At 39.4% G+C, this 18656-nt stretch overlaps 1 protein-coding gene across 13 annotated transcripts in view; it reads right to left on the bottom strand.

Moving 5' to 3' along the window:
- Positions 1–18656, bottom strand: part of FHOD3 (formin homology 2 domain containing 3) — a 386693-nt gene that overhangs the window by 363908 nt on the left and 4129 nt on the right. Inside the window, exon 1 of one of the 13 annotated variants that reach the window (XM_071804396.1) lies at positions 1558–1593. The exons of the other annotated variants lie outside the window; for them this stretch is intronic. Within the exon in view, the coding sequence (XP_071660497.1) occupies positions 1558–1578 (21 nt within the window). The 5' untranslated portion in view covers positions 1579–1593. Of the gene's footprint in view, positions 1–1557; positions 1594–18656 lie in introns of those variants that run through there. 13 annotated transcript variants of the gene reach the window in all.

The following is an 18656-nucleotide window of genomic DNA, read 5'->3' on the forward strand; positions in this document are numbered from 1 at the left end:
TGTGCTGATAATGTTCACAGACAAATACAAGACCAAACATACACGGGACCTTTATGTACCTAAATGCCATTGACAGCCAAGTTGGCACTTGTCAACTTCCGTCCAGGTAGCCTCATGTCAGTGCTCTAATCGTCTGTCCAGCAGTTGTGACAACTTTCTTGTGGTTACTTTTAACAAAGCTCACTTCAGCAATCTACCTCATGACAAACAGTTGTGTTTCCTTGCAATCCAGCTGTGCACCAATTGGTCGAAACAGCCCAGGAGCAGCTGGTTGGAAGTGTCTGATGCAGACTGACCTTTGGATGTCTGAGAATCACTGAGGAAGATGCTGTGGATATCTTCTGAAGACTAAACTGTCAAAATTATGTTAGAGGTGCCTTACGTGGATTGGAGGGATCTGGCCCTTAGAAGCATGCTCCGAGGAGCTGGCCTAGACTACACAGAGCTCTCTATTCCCAAATTATTGGTGTAACATTTCGTACCATAGGTAACCCTTGATAACCATTTGGTTATGTTCAAGTGCTCCTCACAGCTGCCTGAAACAAAGTAGTTTGGAATACTCTATCACACACATGTATGTCCTGAAGCTGTATGGACTGGGTGGTTAGGTATTTCCCAGAAGGTGCAGGAACACTGTATTTGCATCTCACAAAACAAGGGACTTCCCAATTCTGTGATGGAAGACTTCTTTAGGGAAAAAAAAAAAAAAGCCACAATAAACACACTGATTTATGGTTTTGAGTTGAATGAGAATGTGGATGTGGTTTATGAAGGGAATGTGGCTGCATGTAGAAGATACACCTTTCACACTAAAAGCTGAAAAAAGTTTGCAGGTTTTCAAAAGGAAAAACATGCCTGAAACTTGCAAGTTTGGAAGAAAGCTAGCAGTAAATTTTAAAAAGTGGGAAGAGTCACACTTATGACTGAATCAATCCTGAAGTGTTTAACCCACAGTCACACAGCAAGTTTTTAGCACATTCAGAAAGGGCAAATGTTCTCCCAAGCCTCAGATGAAGACATTTCTCACAAGCTCATCCCTCCTCTCCAAACACAGCCTTTTGGCACTTGCTGCATTCTGAAAGTCTGGAAACAAAAGTATATGGTGTCTTCTGACACAAGAATTAATTACATACTATTTTATGCTAGGAAAAGCAACAAGTTAGCTAATAACAATAAATAAAATAGGTTTCCCTTCCACAAAGTAGCTTTAATATCATTTAAAAGTATCTGGCTCAAACATAAGATAAAACTCTCCTCTCTGATAAAAACAGCATGCATTTTAAGCAACTAGTAGGAAGAGGAGAGATAGGTATGCCTATTGCTTTTCATATTCCTTCTATAATCATGATACTCCCTCATGACTGACTTAAAATAACAGTAGTGAAGTCCCATAATACAGAAACAAACAAACAACACATTCAAGGAAAAAAAAAAAAAAGGTAAAAAAAAAAAGCCATTACTCCCCAGTATTGATTTTACTATGAATTACAGCAAGAACTAATTCATTTTCAGAATGAGCTTAACTGCTATTACACCACGACAACATCACAGCTTTACCTCAGAGCAGCAGCTATTCATCCTTCCAGTTTCATTCACTATGGGCAAATGTCTCACATAGCTCACGCACTCCAGCAAGGGCTACAATCAAAAATTCTGAAATACGAAGCAAAGCTCTGTTTTATTCATGGTGCTTTTGTTTGCCAATTAATTTGAAAACAATCCTAATAGTGGAAAAAAATAGCTAGGCTTGGTTAAGCTTCTGTCTTATATTAACACTACACAGTAAAAGGATGTGGGCAAAAGCTTTATGTATATTTAAAAAAATAGACATAAAAACAATTGCAGTTTGTGAAGCATCAAGGTCTTTGGTGCCATTCTAACCCCACAATGTATACCCTGGTGTAACTTTATCAGCTCCACAGGGATGATGTCATCTTCTCCAACAGCATGTCAGTGAAATAAGAAACAGGTCCTTTCAACATGCAAAAAGGCCCAAACCTTTTGTTTAGTTTTCAGTGCTCAACCCCTCCCCCTGGTGATAAGCTAGCCCTGCTCTATTTAAAAACGGGGAGGGGGAGGAAGAAAAAAAAAAAAAAAGGACGATGAGTATTGGGATGCATTGAAAAGGCAGCCGGTGAAAGAGGAAAGAGTTTTGAAATTCTCCGCAGGCGTTTTGCTGTTGTGGTTGGCTGGTGCACGGCCATGGCAACCCTGGGTGCCCTGGGGCATCTCTGTGGCCATGGAGACCCAGGCTTCTGCCTCCGGTCCCTCTGGCTGAGCTTTCAGTTCCTGGAGCAAAAAAATACTTAGGAAAAAAAAGGGCAAGACGCAACATCCTGGCAGTTGTCCAAAGGGAAAAAAAAACACCCAAACAAAACACAAACCAACAACAAAGATCCACAGTTTGGAAAACTGCTGACAACCTAAGTAGTAGGAAGTTTCTGATGATCCAAAAGCCATTGTGTAGCCCGATTAAAAAGAAAACAACAGTTATGGTTGTTCAGCTTGGCCAGGCAAGGAATAGCTGACTTGATAATCCTAAAACAGGAGAGGAATGCACCTTTTTGTCATGCATGAAGAAGGTTCAAAGTAAGAAATTAAAAACACACTTTTCCCCTCCACAACACAAGAAAAAAATTTCAAATCAGAAAACATTTTCTCTAAGCATTACTTCAGTGCAAAGAGCAACTATGCACATGAGAAGACATCGCTACTCTTCCTGCCTTTTTTTAAAATGTTACTTTAATTTCTACAGCAACAGTATTTGAGATTGGGGGTTGGTTTGGTGCCCTCTTTTTCCTGAAGTATTTCATTGCTCTTCACTGGTAAAGCAAATGTCCTGATAGCTTTTATGCTTAAATACATGCTTCAAACAGTTTTTGAGTTATTTGGGTTTTGCCAGAGAAATAAGCCCCAGATGTTTTACTGAGAAGGTTTTCCACCAGGAAATTCATGGCCCTTCCAGATGTCTCAGATATCTAATAGTCCAAACTTACTTTTCCCTACATGACAGCCATGAGTATTTTCTTTCCAACAAGTTGCTTCTAGGTTTATTATAAAATTATCCATAGGCTACAGGTACAGACTGCACCAGATAGATTTAAGATAATTTAAAAGAGTGAGCAGCAATTAAGTCTTCATAGTCCTTGCACCTTAGAAGTATTTTGCATATTCTCTATCTTTGCTTGGCCTACCAAGACAAGGAAAATTGACAGAATGAATATCATTAAAAACTACACAATCTCTTTTTGCAGTTACATGAAATAGGTCAAAATGGGGGCTTGTTTCCATTTCTATAAGTCTTGTAAATTATTGAGTAGGCAGTTCTCCAGTAGCTTTAATGATGTGATACCTATAGAATATCCTCTAAGTAATAATATGTGGAACCCCTGATGGTCATGATTTTTCAGTAGCCAGTACATCATGTTTTTCTCTGCTTTTCCTCCCCACTAGGTAACTTTCCAATGTGTTGTAAGCAGTAACTGCTGCCTCTTTCTCCCCACCAGCACAAGGACCAACCACCACTACTAACATTGTCTCTCTACTGCAGTTATCAACCATCTTCCCTCCCAAATTGTTTAGTGTGTTAACATGATTCAGTTAAGCTACCAGCAAGTGTTCCTAACATTCAGGCCTGAGAGCTCCTACTTCTAATTCAGACTTGAGGAAAGGCTCACATACCCATCAAAGAAAAGAATACTACTACTCTTCGCAAATTTGTCTTTTGCTTATTTTAGACCTTTTTTCCTCAGAGAATAGCACAAGAATTCTTCCAGCAAGCAGTGCTGGAAAGAAAAATTAGTATTACATGCCTTTTCTTAAACAGAAAAGACATCAGCTGCCATCTTGGGCAGCACTATACAAATCCGGGTCCACAGGTTTATTTGACATACTCATCTGACTATTTTGGCAGCAACATCTCCCACTCCTATATATAGGCACAATTCTCAAAGAAGATACTGGGATTGCACATGGCCATTTGTAGAGACAGACAGAATCTGTGCACACAGATTTCTTAGACTGAACAAAAAACAAACCAAACACCAACCAACCAAAACACAAAACAAACAAACAAAAAGGCAAAAAAACCCAAAACAAAACAAAACAAAAAAAAAAAAAAACCACACACACACCACCACACACACAAAACCCACAAAACAAACAAAAAAATTAGGAAATACCAAACAGGAAAAGACGAAAATTCTGATTTGTAAGGAGCAAACAAACAAACAATAACAGTGAGTTATCCCTCACTGAAATGAGAGCTGATCTCACCATAATCATGGTTATACACTGATTGTTCATTCTCACCATAAGCCCAGCTATTCCCCAAATCACACACAGTCGTCTTCAATACCTTCTGTGTCTCAGAGCAAAGTGAAAAGCTCTGGCAATCTAGCTTACAAGGATTTGTTTAGAGTATGCAATTTTGTTTAACTCTGAAGGCAAATTGTTCTTCTCACAATTAGCTGTTTTCCCTGAACATATTCAGAGAAGATAATCTTTAACAGATTTTTTTTTAATAGACTAATTGTAAGAACTCATACCTTGAGCTGCACAAGTGAAAAATTTAAACATCTGGATTTCATGCTTATTGGGGCACAAAACCCTTTTAGTACAATAATGAAATCCATTATATTTCTCTTTTCTCTCTTGCAGTTAGACATAATGTTTATTATATTAAATTGCACTAAATTTGTAATAAGAAATTGCACTGATGAATAACTGGATGAGTAACTGCAAGCCCTATGCACCAATAGAAAAGTCAATACACACAATTCATTTGTCCTGACTGCCCTTCCAGAGCCATATGAAAATATTGATTACTAGTAAATAATTATAGTCCTTCTTTAGAAACGACTTATTAAAGAATCGTGGTAGGGGGTTGTAAACAGCCTACAGTATAGATCTGCACTCAATTTCTACTATACTTCGCAACTGTTATATAAGCGGTAACCTTGTCCTTTCACTGGAGGGGAACCATGACACAAAGTTCAGTGTTGCATACAGAAGCCAGCAATTCCACAAGTACACGACAGACAGAAATCCTGAGAGCAAAACTTTGTGATTTAAGCCTATATAGGATCTCCCAACTATAGCATTAGACTCCCCCTATTAGCTTTGGCAATGCTGGTTTTCCTGTTTGTTGTAGACCAGGGGAGCAAAAAGCCTCCTACAGTGTTTGCAATTTGGGCCAGCACAGTCACTGGATCCTGAGTTTCAGGACCTCACCTGGTCTTTGCTGGCCTCCCTTCTCCTACTCGTTTGTTATACTCAACCTAGAGAGATGCCCTGTGACCACAGGCTCCCAAAATGCCAGAAATGTTGAAATTAGTCAGTCTCTGTCCCAAGAGCAACCTTCACTTCTCCAGTCTCACTCCAGGCTCTCTGGGCAGAGGCTGGAGAAGCAACAGCCCCAGCTTTTGTCAGGTGACGATCACACTATGAGAAACGGTGTCAAGCTACAAAGGCAGAGCTGGCCACTCTACTCCACAGAGCCAGCAGCAAGGGGAATGAGATTAGCCACAGGTCAAGGCTGTAAGGCCACATCAAGCCAAATCACACCCGTTTTGTTTGGGTGGCTTTTAATACACTTGAATTTTAGTAACCTCATTTCATTTGCTTGAGTTTAAACCAGAGGTGTCAAACTCATTTTCACCAGGGGCCACATCAGCCTCACAGTTGCCTTCAAAGGGCCAAATGTAATTTTAGGACTGTATAAATGTAACTACTCCTACATGTATACACTCCTAAAATTACTTTCGGCCCTTTGAAGGCAACCGTGAGGCTGATGTGGCCCCTGGTGAAAATGAGTTTGATACTCCTGCTTTAAACAAAAACACCTGATGTGGTCCCCAGCAACCTCCTGTCAGTTCTTACAGGAGAGACAGTCAGAGGCCAGCCTGTGCCACAATGCGCAAGGCTTAGGGCTCCTCTGGGGAAGTAAAGCATCAGTGGACTAAAGGTTACAGCCACTGAGCATGAGCAGTAACTTTTTTATCCCTAAAGTACTGAGATGGTCTAGATTTTAAAGATACCTGTGCACCTTAATGACCTTATGAGCTGTAGAGGGGAGTGGGGTTCCCTGCTAAGCAAAGGCAACCACCCAAGCAAGGGTCACAGAACCAGCTCTCAGTCACTCGGTTTGGTGAGACACCAAACCAGAAAACTGAATCCATAAAACAACAGCACAGCTTACACAGCTTTAAGGCACAGAAGGTCACATTGCAGAAAGCTATATAAGAGCGCCTCAGCAAATGAATTAAAATATAACAGGTCAGGGGCTGACACAGGTGTCCCTGTTTCCCTCTGCTACAGCCTTGGTTGGAATTCAGCATCAGGTGACAAGTCACTTGAGAACAGTGATAAGTTTAGCAAAAAATATTCAAGAGATTCCTTTCCCCAGTCATAGACCTTTTTGGTACACTATGATCATCTCCTGTAGAGTGGAATCAAGTCATTCAGAAATTTCCATTCCCAAAGGGTCAGCCCCAATTGCTAAACAACGGTGTCATGATAACAAGCTGATCCTCCTTTGGCTGGAAAAGACATAGTAGTTGCTGAAACCTCAATAGGATGCTAAGAGAAGGGAATCTATCTATATTCATTACTGTCTATGGTTAAACTTGTGCTGAGAGTACTTTTGGTTTATAAACCACTCTGGTGAGTTACCCATAAACATGCTCAATAATCTTTGGTAACATTTTGCTTGAAAACCTGAAATAATATAAAAAAACGCAACAAATTCCACACAAAGCCTATAGCAGTTTCTGTTTGACTGTTATACAGGCCTAAATGATGGCTCACGGCAAAACAGCCATTCCAATACCAAGCAGGGCAGATTTTTTTGTTTCTGTTTGGGTTTTTTTCCCCCCGCCATGAAGGAGACAAAGAAGAACTTACCAAGTTCAACAGACAAGTACAAACCAGAAGCTGTTCAATCTTGTATTACGAAGACTGAATGATTTTGACAGCATGATAAAAGCATGCTAATGAAGGGGTAACAACAAATGTACATAATCGCAAGAAAAAGCAGGATGCTTATCAGCTATGCTCAAAAGGCACTGTCCATTCAGTAATCAAATAATATCTACAATATGTTTGAAAGAAGCACCTTAGTTTTGGATAATAAAATGAGTACTGTAATCTACACAAGGATAGCGTTATCACATAAATTCACTTTTTAATCCATTGCTTCACTATAAAGAGCTCTTGGAAAAATAACATTTGAGAGTCCAGCTGAGCTGCATATTAAGGCCGTACTCATGGCTCACTCGTCCACTGCAGATGACTCAAACATCCAAGAAAAATGCCTCCTCTGACCCATACCTAGAAAACCTCAGTGGCCATAGCTAAGCAAGTAGGAAAACAGCTTCCAAGTACGAGTTATCCATCACTGTGCTATGGAGACACAGAGGAAAACACCAAAACTACTTACTGTAAGGTCTTGTCTGGAGTTGAAGTATTAGCCATCACTGTGTCAACCAAGAGCATGGAGGAAACACCCTCACCTCTGACAGCCATCCTGTTACAATCTGATAAGTAAAACTAAAATGAAGTAAAGTATATTTGCATTGAGAGCACCTTACACATCCAGAGAGTCTCTCACTACATGTGCCAACATCGTGTGTTCCTTCAATAACTAGTACTTTTGCAAGCAAATCTCTTCCCATCATTCATTTTCTGTGGTTTCTCCCATAAACTGACAGTGGCTCAAAGAGTCTTGTACCCAAATCAAGTGTTAAGATTAAGATTTTTTTTAAACTGAGTTTCTACTCATTAATGTGATTCCAAATATCACTCTAATAGGAAACACAACAGTTAAAAGGCTCCTAAGCCCATTAAAAAAAAGCACATCCCAAAGGCAAGTCTCACTAACACCTTCCTTGTGTGAACTACATAATTTAACATGCCAAAAATAGGGCAATCACAGCCTGTGTCATGTTGTCAAACATAACAACTGTCTTGTATTGGATTTCTATTTTTAATACAAATGTGGAATGGTGCACTCACATTTAACAGTGATAGCCCTCTCCTGAGAGGTGAGAAATGAAGATATAGATCCCTTCAGGCAAAGGAGGAGATTGAATGTTGGCAAGAGCTCCATTTCTAAATCAACTGCTTAAGCGGGTATTGACATCACTATCATGAGAAATTATGTGAAACCTTTCACCCAAAACGTTCAACTAAATATTTTCAAATATGTAAGGCTTACACTTGAGAAAAAAATAGTGCATCTAGATACAGTTTTACTGCACTCACCGGGCATTTTTACTACATCAAACTAGTATATTAAAACCATAACTTAAACATGTTTCATCTAAGATACATTAAAAAGACACTTTTCCTCACAACAAATTTAGAGACTTGCTGCTATGACACTGACAAGACTTAAACAGAAGTATTTTTTCCTCCAGACCAGTAAAATAGCTGGATGTCAATTCATTTGTGAAAGTTTTCTCAGGGAGTGGCTCAGACATAACACTTATTTCAGGTAAGGTGGAAAGACTTTTTTTCTTCCAAGAAATAGTCATACTTCTTTAACCTTTCAATATTAGGTTGTTATACACAGCCTAAATGTAATTTTGTTACTAGCTTATCTTTTTGTTAGAACTGCAGATTATGGCAGCACCCTTCTCATAGACAGCTCCCCAGAAATTGCTCCTGAGAACCAAGAAATTACAATACTACTATTTATAGGTTTTAAATAAGCAATTTTATTGAAAAACTACAGCTGTTCTTCAAGCTAGTTTTCTTTCACTGTTACCTACAGTGGAAAAACAGAGAAGGCCCTGGTTACTCGAGACAGTTAACCCACGCACAAAACACCCATTATCATGGTTTCATCCATCAAGAGTAACTACATGGCCAAATCAATGGCCAAATTTCCCTCCCTTGAGAAGGGTGACTCACAGCAACCCACAAACTTGTGAACTGAGCTTCCACCTCCTGCAACACTTCAGGCTACAATACCGTAAAACAGCAAGGGGAAGGGTAGGAAGAAGAGATGGCACAAACATTGCTTTGCTACACAGGCCATTGTGATTGCCCAAACACCATGATGTGTTTGTACAAACATTCTGTGGCTGGGGCTTTGCACTCACCTCCCTTCTTTGCAAGAAAAACAAAACTGAACACAGTAATTAGTTTCAACAGCATCTGATTAAGTAAATAGGTTTTTCCATTTCCATTAGTAGCTCATAAAGGCAAACCCTAATATGAATACCACTCAGATCATTGCTCAGTGGTGACAGCTTTACAATCAAGCCAAAATAGGTTCCACTGCAATAGCAAATATGAAAATTAAATTCCCTGGTAGCACAGGCACAAGGTCACACAAGTATTCTGTTATGGGCTATGGTGAGAACACTCATGCCAAAACACTCATATACTTCCCCAAGCAGCTAATTACAATTTGTCACAACAAAACCTACAAATATTTAACAGAGATACTTTAAAATATACAGGGGTTTCAATTTGCTAGAACCTGTTCACAAAGCTACAAGTGACAAAGTACAGTCTACAAGAAACACTAAAATTTGGCTAATAACCTGCTCATTATTGTATTCCTGCTTCAGGGCCAGGAAAACTTTAGACCTTCCCTCCTTTCTTCTTCTTGTGTTCAATCACCCCAACTTCATCAGCCTCTGGTTCTCTTAGGAATCTGCCTTTAGAAATAACTCAAACCGTAAGAAATCATTAGTAGACACATGGAAACATAGTATGAGATCAGTCACTTTTATTTTACATTGTCAAACAGCCAGTCTGTTAAAAAGTAACAGGTAGGCATGACTTCGTATTAACCTCCTGTGACCCACGTACAGAATACACTTCAGTCTTGACTCAATTTATTTAGAAGAAATGGACAAATAACAGTGTGATATAGAACAGAATCATTTCAGTTGGAAGAGACCCTCAGGATCATCAAGTCCAACCATAACCTAACTCTAGCACTAAACCATGTCCCTAAGAACCTTGTCTAAATGCCTTTTAAACACCTCCAGGGATGGTGAATCCACCAGTTCCCAGGCAGCCTGTTCTAGTGCCTATAGCCAATAAGAGAAGACAGAGACAGGTACAAGATTGCTTTAATTGCATCTACATATACAATCATCTAAGAAAGTAATCTTTTTACGGTAATTCTTTGTAGTTTATTTCCCCTTCCCCAATTTTAACATCTAAACACAGACACTGAGTACTTGGCAGCCTGCAGCCCGTGTTGGCTCCTTCAGAAGAATTCACTGAGGAAAACGGGGTTTTCCCTTGAATATTTCTTCAAACTATATGCGTTGATGCGTAATTATCTCAGAGATTGAGATTGTTGTTTTTATTTCAAGAAATCTAATTTGGTGGATGAAGAACATGAGAGCATAATTTTAATCAATCTCCCTTGAAACTTCTTAAAATAACACTAGCTGATGACTACTTGTGAGATAGTAAGCTATTCTTCCTCATCAGCCACATATATCTTTCTGAAATATTTGCTGGAATATCAGTGACAAACCAGAACAACAAAAAGGAAGCAAATATAGCTCAACTTCCACTTCACTGAAAAATATTTCTAATCTCCTTTTTGTCACTCAAATCACACCTAGTCATAATGATTTCCAAATGCTACGGTCTGTTACCAGTGGCTTTCCCACAGAAACAACATCAATCTGAATAGTGGTTTTAAGGCAAAAGCGTTCTTTCAGCAGCTTACCAGAATTATCAAAGAATTTAATGCAGTAGGTTCACTCATTTGAGGTATAACCATACTAGCTAATTTCATCAAGTTAAGAAAATACCTTGTTCAACTATAAAATCCTAGAAGTCACTGGACAGCATTCTGTCTATTGGCTTTGTCAGCTTTTAATTATGTCACATTACCAAATTGCCAAAGCAGAGTACAACTGATAGCACACAGCCCGCCTGAGAAAGCCTATTTTTAGCCTGCAATTCAATCAGCATACTTACAATGGCTAGGATTAAAGCCCAAGACAGCCACATTGCTGTATAGAGGCCAATGCAATTACATGTTGAAACATGTTTAGAGAAAGTGATGGTGAACTGGAGTCAAGGTTGGGAGGAGCAGCCCCAGACAGACAGCTGCTGTGTGCCAGCAGATTCTCCATGGGCATGAGCTCACGCCCACATCTCGCCTGCCTTGATCAACAGTCTACCAAGGACAACATCGAAACAAATGGCAGTTTTACTTCAGTTCCTTCCAATACGATGTAGTGCTCATGAAAGACAGACAACGTTTTGGCAACCTTCAAAATCAACGTACTTTTATCTTCATAGGCAGCTGTTGAGATGACACAGTTTAGTTCATGCTACAGTAGCCCACTTCGGTTCCACCCTGAAAATACTGCCCATGAGAAGACACCTCAGTCCTCACCCTGCGTGCTCTTGAACTTCTGTGCTGAGGTAGCAGTTACCTGTTTTGAAATAGCATTTGCAAGGATGTTTTTAAATACCTGTCTTTCATGGCACTGAATAAAAATATTTTAAAATGTATTTTCCTCAAGCCAGGAAGTTTTTATACTGTCAGGTGTTAACTCTTAATTAAAAATGTTAAGCACTTGCTGTCTTTTTAATCTCCATGAATCACATTTTCAAGCTTTTCCCCTAGCAAGCATACAGTCTTCTGGGTTGGTTGTTTGTGTTTAAAAAAAAAAACAACAAACACAAAAAACAAACAAACAAACAACAAAACACCACCAAAAGAAAATATGCCACACATCCTAAGCTTGCTGTATAACAGACAGCTTCAGACTTATGACCTAATGTTTTAAAACTATCAAAACAAAACAAAGATGACACCACAACTTGATCACTTATCCTCTAGGATATATCTAAATAAACTATCAAATAGTTATAACTTTCATACACTAAAATTGCAGCTGAATATAAATCAATGATGTGAGGAAGAGTAGGGCTGCTTTATGTTACCAGTTTCCCAGGATCTTTAATGTTTTTGATGCAGTTCCTGAAAACTTCATACAGATGAACATTATGTTCTAAAACAAACTCCTTCACAAGAGAAAGACTACAACGAACATGTACATGTTTTCGAAGGACTTTCAAGCTCAACATACATACAAATTAAAGGAGATCTAATTAGCAAAAAAAGAACATCTACATCTTGAGATAAGTCTGTCCATCTCCAGATTTCAATCTTACCATAGGATGTTGTTTCTCTGAAGGGCACTTTTTTGAGTGCCGATCGCTTCTCTTCAGAAAGTGAAATAAAAGAATCAGGAAAACTAAAGTGTGAGAATCTGAACAGTAAAGCTCAGTAATGTAAAGATATGGGCATACCCTAGGCTTATCAGGAACTCACATTTGTAACTGTGGTGGCTATTTTCCTTCACATTTCAAAACCAAGCAAAAAGAAGGCCATCAAGACAACCTAAAGGTATAATTCAGTAGCATCTGAAGTTAGAAACACAGTCTAAGTCTCAAAATCCATCCTCCTCTGTCTTCTGAAAGATCAGAATTTTCTTCCACCCCTTCCCCCACAACTTTCAGCCTCATCAGAAACATGGCTCATTTTCCTACTTAATTCAGAATCCAATCTACAAGAAGTTTCTTAACTACAGTAACATACACAAGGCAGAATAAAGCTCAGTTAAATCATTATACAGTAGCTAAAACAATACTACAGACAAATTAACTTTTTAATTAGCCTTAAAAAAGCAACAACTGAACTCAGCATCTAAACAAGAATGAGTTACCACCTACAAGGCAATTATAACAAATTTAAATGTAGTACTTCCAATAACTCAAGCTCACTTCTGCTCAAAACGTGAGCAGAACAGGACATTTCAGTAGGAAGGGACCTACAACAATCATCTAGTCCAACTGCCTGACCAATTCAGAGCTGACCAAGAGTTAAAGCATGTTGTTAGGGGCATTGTCCAAATGCCTCTTAAGCACTGACAGGCTTGGGGTATCAAACACCCGTCTAGGAAGCCTGTTTCAGTGTTTGACCATGCTCTCGGTAAATAAATGTTTCCTTATGTCCAGTCTAAATCTTGCCTGGTGCAGCTCTGAACCATTCCTGCGTGTCCTGGCACTGGGTACCGTAGAGAAGAGATAAGCACATCCCTCTCCACTTTCCCAATGTGTAAAGAGGACATCAAAAAGCAAACATAACAAAGAGTATTAAAATATAAACTGAAGGGTGCATAAGAGAGGGAGAGAGTATTTGGGTCACAGGCAAAAACAAACAGTGGATACTAAATCCAGAAGAGTTGTACTTCTGCCTTATACAGCCACAAGACAAAACATCTTGTGTATTACAATCAAACCAGAACAAAAAATTCACAGTGAGATGAGAGTCCTTCAACTGTGACCAGCAATGATCATTGTAATACATTAATCATTTAGAATTCTAACACAGGTTAAATCAGTCACATTTGTTTTAAATGAAATACCATGTTTTACTTATAGCCCTGCTTTTCCACTTGTGAATAAAGCCTGCATGCCCTACTTGTGGTCACTGGAGACTTACAGGCCTTCTGTAGTTGTAAAAGAAGTTTGACTCAACTGGTAGCATGATACAGAGTACCTGAAATAAAGAATGATATCAACAAGGAAGAAACACGTGTAGAGATTGAAAAGCACAAATAATGTAACTTGCCCTAAAAGAACCTTTTCTTCCTCAGATGGTCTTTTGAAAAATGCCCACTTTCAAATCAAATTACAGTTTCCTATAAAGACATCTAAAGGAAAGAGTTAGCCAAAATCTGACTTATGAGAGAAACTTTTGAAATTCAGAAGTTACTAACCTTAAGATCAATACACTTTCACAACCACAACTCACTGCTACCAGGCTTCCCAGTCTTTGCACCATTTTTCAAGATTTTAAACAAAAAAAAAAAAAAAAAATCCCACAAATTCACTTTTCACTGGGAATGGTCAGCTACAGAGGTCCTCATTGCTGAAACTGTAAAGCTCATTTGTGCTGCCCCATCTCATAAGCAATCTCCCCTTTCTTCCAAGAGGCACAGGAAATGTCACCCTTTTCTTTTTCCCATCATTTCTCCAGCTGCTCATCACCTTTAATTGCTCAGGTCCTGCAGGATTGCTACACCTCTCAGGTGCAAAGAATAAAGCTCAACAGGTATCCTTAATTCTCTGCCTGGTAAAGCCAGGAGGGTTTCCCTCACTAGAGACACCAAGACCTCCCATAAAGAGGGCAGAGGACTCCAGATTTTTGCAACCTAACTCCCTCACAATGCTAGAGATGAAAGGGGGAAAAAAGAACCCCTTTGTGCGTGGAGCCAAAGGTCAGGCTTCAGGGACAGCTGATGCAGTATGGTAATAAACAGAGCATAGATATGTAGCTCTTTAGATTTCTCCACTTCCCACAAAATGCCAAGCGTTTCCGAGTACTAGAAGCCTATTTATGTCTACCCCACAGCTAGAACAGAGTCATTACTGGTGCTTTGGAGAAAATTCAGAACTTCTGTTCCACCCTGACAAAAACCAGGCACAAGTCCACGCTTGGCATTTCACTAGCACAAATGAGATTTCTGTCGGTGTCCTAATTACATGCTCTGCTATTAGGCTCCTTCCTTGCAAAACTTACTGTAAAATAGCCTTGTAGTAATGAAAGAAGTAAGAAAACAGACAGGATGTGCTTTTTCAGTTAGTCTTACCTTGCATATGCCCCTTGGATGACCAACCCAGCTGGCACAGCTATGAGAGCTACAGCTGCCTCCTTTGCCAGCCCCCAAATCACACCAGGTGGTTCACAGTGAAATTGCTGAGCAGCCCCACCAGAGAGAGGCCAGGAAGTTCATCTTCTCCTTGCTGATAACAGAAACCTCTGAAAAAGCTAGACACAAAATCCCCACACTGCTCACCAGCAGCTGAGGCAGCTACTTTACCTCCAAAGCTGTTACATGTGGCTGCAATAGTATATTTACAATTCTAAGGAAAATACTTATTTTCTCAATTTCACTTACTAAGGTTGAAGGGCTCATTAGTAAATCTGAGGCAACTAGCTTCAAAGAACAGTGCAGCAATGTCTCGTATTTTCATTTTTTAATCAATATCAATGTTACTTTTTTTTTCTTTTTCACTAGCAGAGTATGTAGTTTCTAAAAGCAGAAGATAGCACAGAAACCAAGAAGAAGGCATAACTAACTTTCTTTCCTAAACAGGGAAACACAAACTATCCATAAGTGCATTTTATTCCAATGTAATCATGCATGCTACGTACAAGAGGAAAAATGTGTTTGATGTATCTGTACTGAGTTAAAGCAATACAACTGGTTTACCTACACAAAGCACAAGATACAAGTTACTGTTTTTGTGGCCAACAACCATAAAGCTTCAAATCATACACCCCTTCACTACTGCATGTAATCCTGCATACCTGACTTGACTTTGTATTCCAGCTTGGTTATTTATGTAGCTTTTTCTCACCTTCACGGTATCAAGAGTTCAACTGTCAGTAAGCACATCATAAGCCTGTGCAAGTCTCATTTTTCAAGTATATATACTTCGCCTTAAAAACCACAACTAAAAGAAGATGAAGCTGCTTTCCCAGTCGACTCCACTCATTGCTATTCAGCCTACTAAGCACTACCGTGTAAAATTATGACCAATATGACCAAAGATTAATAAAAATGCATTGTCCTTGTTTAGCAATAGTAACCAGGCATCCAGGATCAAAATTAGCAATTTTTAAAGGCTTTGTAATTCAAACAAATATCCTACTCATAAAATTGACAGGTCAGTTTAAAAGTATGACTACCAAAGAAAGTCAGGTAGTTATACTGAAAGAAAAAAGTCTTAAGCCATTTTGGTTTGTTTTTTTTTTTTTTAGAGTATTCTTGCATTCTTAAAAAGAAGAAATCCTCTCATTCCCAACATTTTAAGTGTTTGGAACTGGAAACTGCAATGCATTTTTTTAATATATATGTGTTAAGCTGATGACATGTGGAAAGTCAACTTTCAAGTCTCACGCACCTTTACTTCAATAGTTTCATATGCCAGATGGTTGCAGATGTTTCTAGGTAGCTGGGCCTACTGGAGAGCTCACTGCTACTTTTGTCCAAACTTGTTCCTCTGCTAAAAATATGTAACAACATTCCTTGCTGTCTTATTAATAACTGTAATACAATATAAAGTTAATATTAATATAATGCAATCCAGGTGGTGTGGAAAGTGATGACAGAGGTGTAATAGCTGGCACTCTTTCCTCAGAGCCAGTAATGAAGTAATATCCTAGCACATGGATACAGCCTACTGAAGCAAAGAAGGTGTATAGCCCCAGCCCAGACCACTCGAGGTCACCAAAAAATACATGACACTTTTTGAAAGAGTAGAGGTACTAACCTTTCCTGGCTGAATTTTGGTCAGAGAAGTGAGCAGTAAAACCAGTTAACATTGCCATAAGTGATAATGTGATAGTTGATTGACTGACAGCCCAACTACCTTGCACAGAGTTGCAAGAGGGTTGTAATACCCATCCTCACAACTCAGCAAGTGAGATCAGACAGAAAGAAAAGGGACTCTCATTTAGACCCTAATTATTTGTGAGATAGGAAAGCTGTGAAAACACAGGGAAAACTCCTCCTCAACGTTTTTAGAACTCATATTCTTATTTAGGACAATATGGGAAGAAGAATAGATTGCAACATGCCAGGTCCCACCACTTTTCTCTGACCGTTCATCCACCAACATAGATATGGACTGAAGTTGTCTTAGTCTCTTGCTAACTGAAACAAATAGCAATCTTCATACAAGAATTTTGGAAGAAAGGAGGTAACTACAACTGGTTTTGAAAGAAAACATCAACATTTCTAAGGATAAGACTTAGGGTATGATAACAGCAAGGTCTACCTTCTTCCACTTCATCTTTGATTACAAACCTCCAGTAAAAGCATGGTGATGCGAGTTTCCAGAGGCTGCATTTGGCCAATCTGTGATTTCAAAATTTAGAATCACCTGCTCACATCACATTCACATCCATCACTCTTGTGGTGAGCAGCCAAATTGAAAGATTTGTAAGAGAGAAGTGTCAAACTCAAGAATGAGACCTCTGGCATAGGGCTGCTCCTCTGCTTTTACAATACGGCTTTTAAGCCTAGATCAAACAAATGAACTGAACTATAACTTGCCGAAACTATAACTTGTCAGAAGAACCTTGCAAGAACTTCAAAGACCTCCAACGTTAAACTGCCAGAGATAAAGCTGAGAATTTGACAGTTACTTTGTATCTGCCGTAGGGGTATCTCTGTTCCTTTGAAGGCCCACACCACAGAAGACAATAAGCTGCGAGAGACTGGGCAGCTTTTCACAGTTTTGCTTTTGGGAGGGTGTTTATACTCCCTCAGAAGAGTGTGTTTCACAGGGGACTCCGATGCAGCTTGTGCTTTCAAGTCAGAAGACAGAACTGGATCCTACCCCTCCTGCACTCATAAACACTTCCCTAGAAAATTCAAGCACACAGGATCGTGACAGGGTCAATCTCTTGAAGCACAGATTTTGTCAGCTCCAGAAATACTTGGCTAGATCCAGAACACTTTGGAAACCTGTGTGAAATAACTGCTGTGTTAAATCACCTCATCTTTCAAAGTATGAGAAAGGGCTGATGTCCACCTCCCCCAAGGATAATATGAAAGACCTAGGTGTCTTGACAGCCATTAACTAAAACATTCCCCAGTCCTCAGCAGTGACACTTGCAGAAGATATCAGCCAGTTTCCCCTGCCTGTGGGTTCATTTTCCCTGGAATAATGATGATATTCTGGTTTCCATCTTCTATTTTTCAGCTCCCATGAAGAGCATTATGACCAACTGAAAAATGCTCCCTTCACTGCTACCTCCAGCAGGATCAGGACCCAAATCATCCTCTCTTCTTCTGCTTAGCCTCTGTGCACCAAGGCATTTCTTAATGTGACTGTGTGTCAAGGAAACGCAGAGAAAAGGAGCAAGTTGGTAGGTTTTCTGGTCTCGGAAAACCTGAGGTTGATGCCAGGATATAGCCTGGTTTTGAGTTCAATGCCAGAGCTGAGCTGCATGGCAGGACATGACCCAATGGAACAGCCCCTGCTATCAGTTTACATCACACCATGCCCCAGAGTCAGCCCTGGCTTTAATCTAGGGCTAATCAGAGCAGCTGAAGACTGAAATCTGGATGGTTGCTTTATGAATGAAACTCCTGAATCCCTCTAGTGCTCATTGGATTTATTTACTTACAATCACTGTTTTTTTGAATGACACTGTTCCTAATTACAAATTCTTGGAAGAGATTTAAACACAGACATTGCCTACAGAGGGAACAGGAGGTCAAAACAACTACCCTTCTAACATTTTATCTCCCCACCATGACCACCAGTACGCCATATGCACTGTGAGTTTTGTTTGGTTTTTTTTTCCCATTTTCCTTTATTACACAAAGTATTTCAATTCCATGTTTTTGATAAATTAGACAGTGTGATTTCCTGTATTATTCTAAATGTGTATTTCTTACAGAGCTGTCCCAACACTGAACAGTACTGTGGGATGTGAAAACAGAATATGGATACATAGTCAGCATGCTGTAATTATATGAATAAGTTATAATGAAGAAGATCTCTAAAAAAAGCACACCACTTGACATGGGCCATGTATATGTATCGGTTCTCCTGAAGGACCCTGTGTCAGCAAGTTGTAA

This window comes from Patagioenas fasciata, chromosome 2 (genome assembly GCF_037038585.1).
Source record: "Patagioenas fasciata isolate bPatFas1 chromosome 2, bPatFas1.hap1, whole genome shotgun sequence".
In the NCBI taxonomy this organism is placed as follows: domain Eukaryota; kingdom Metazoa; phylum Chordata; class Aves; order Columbiformes; family Columbidae; genus Patagioenas; species Patagioenas fasciata.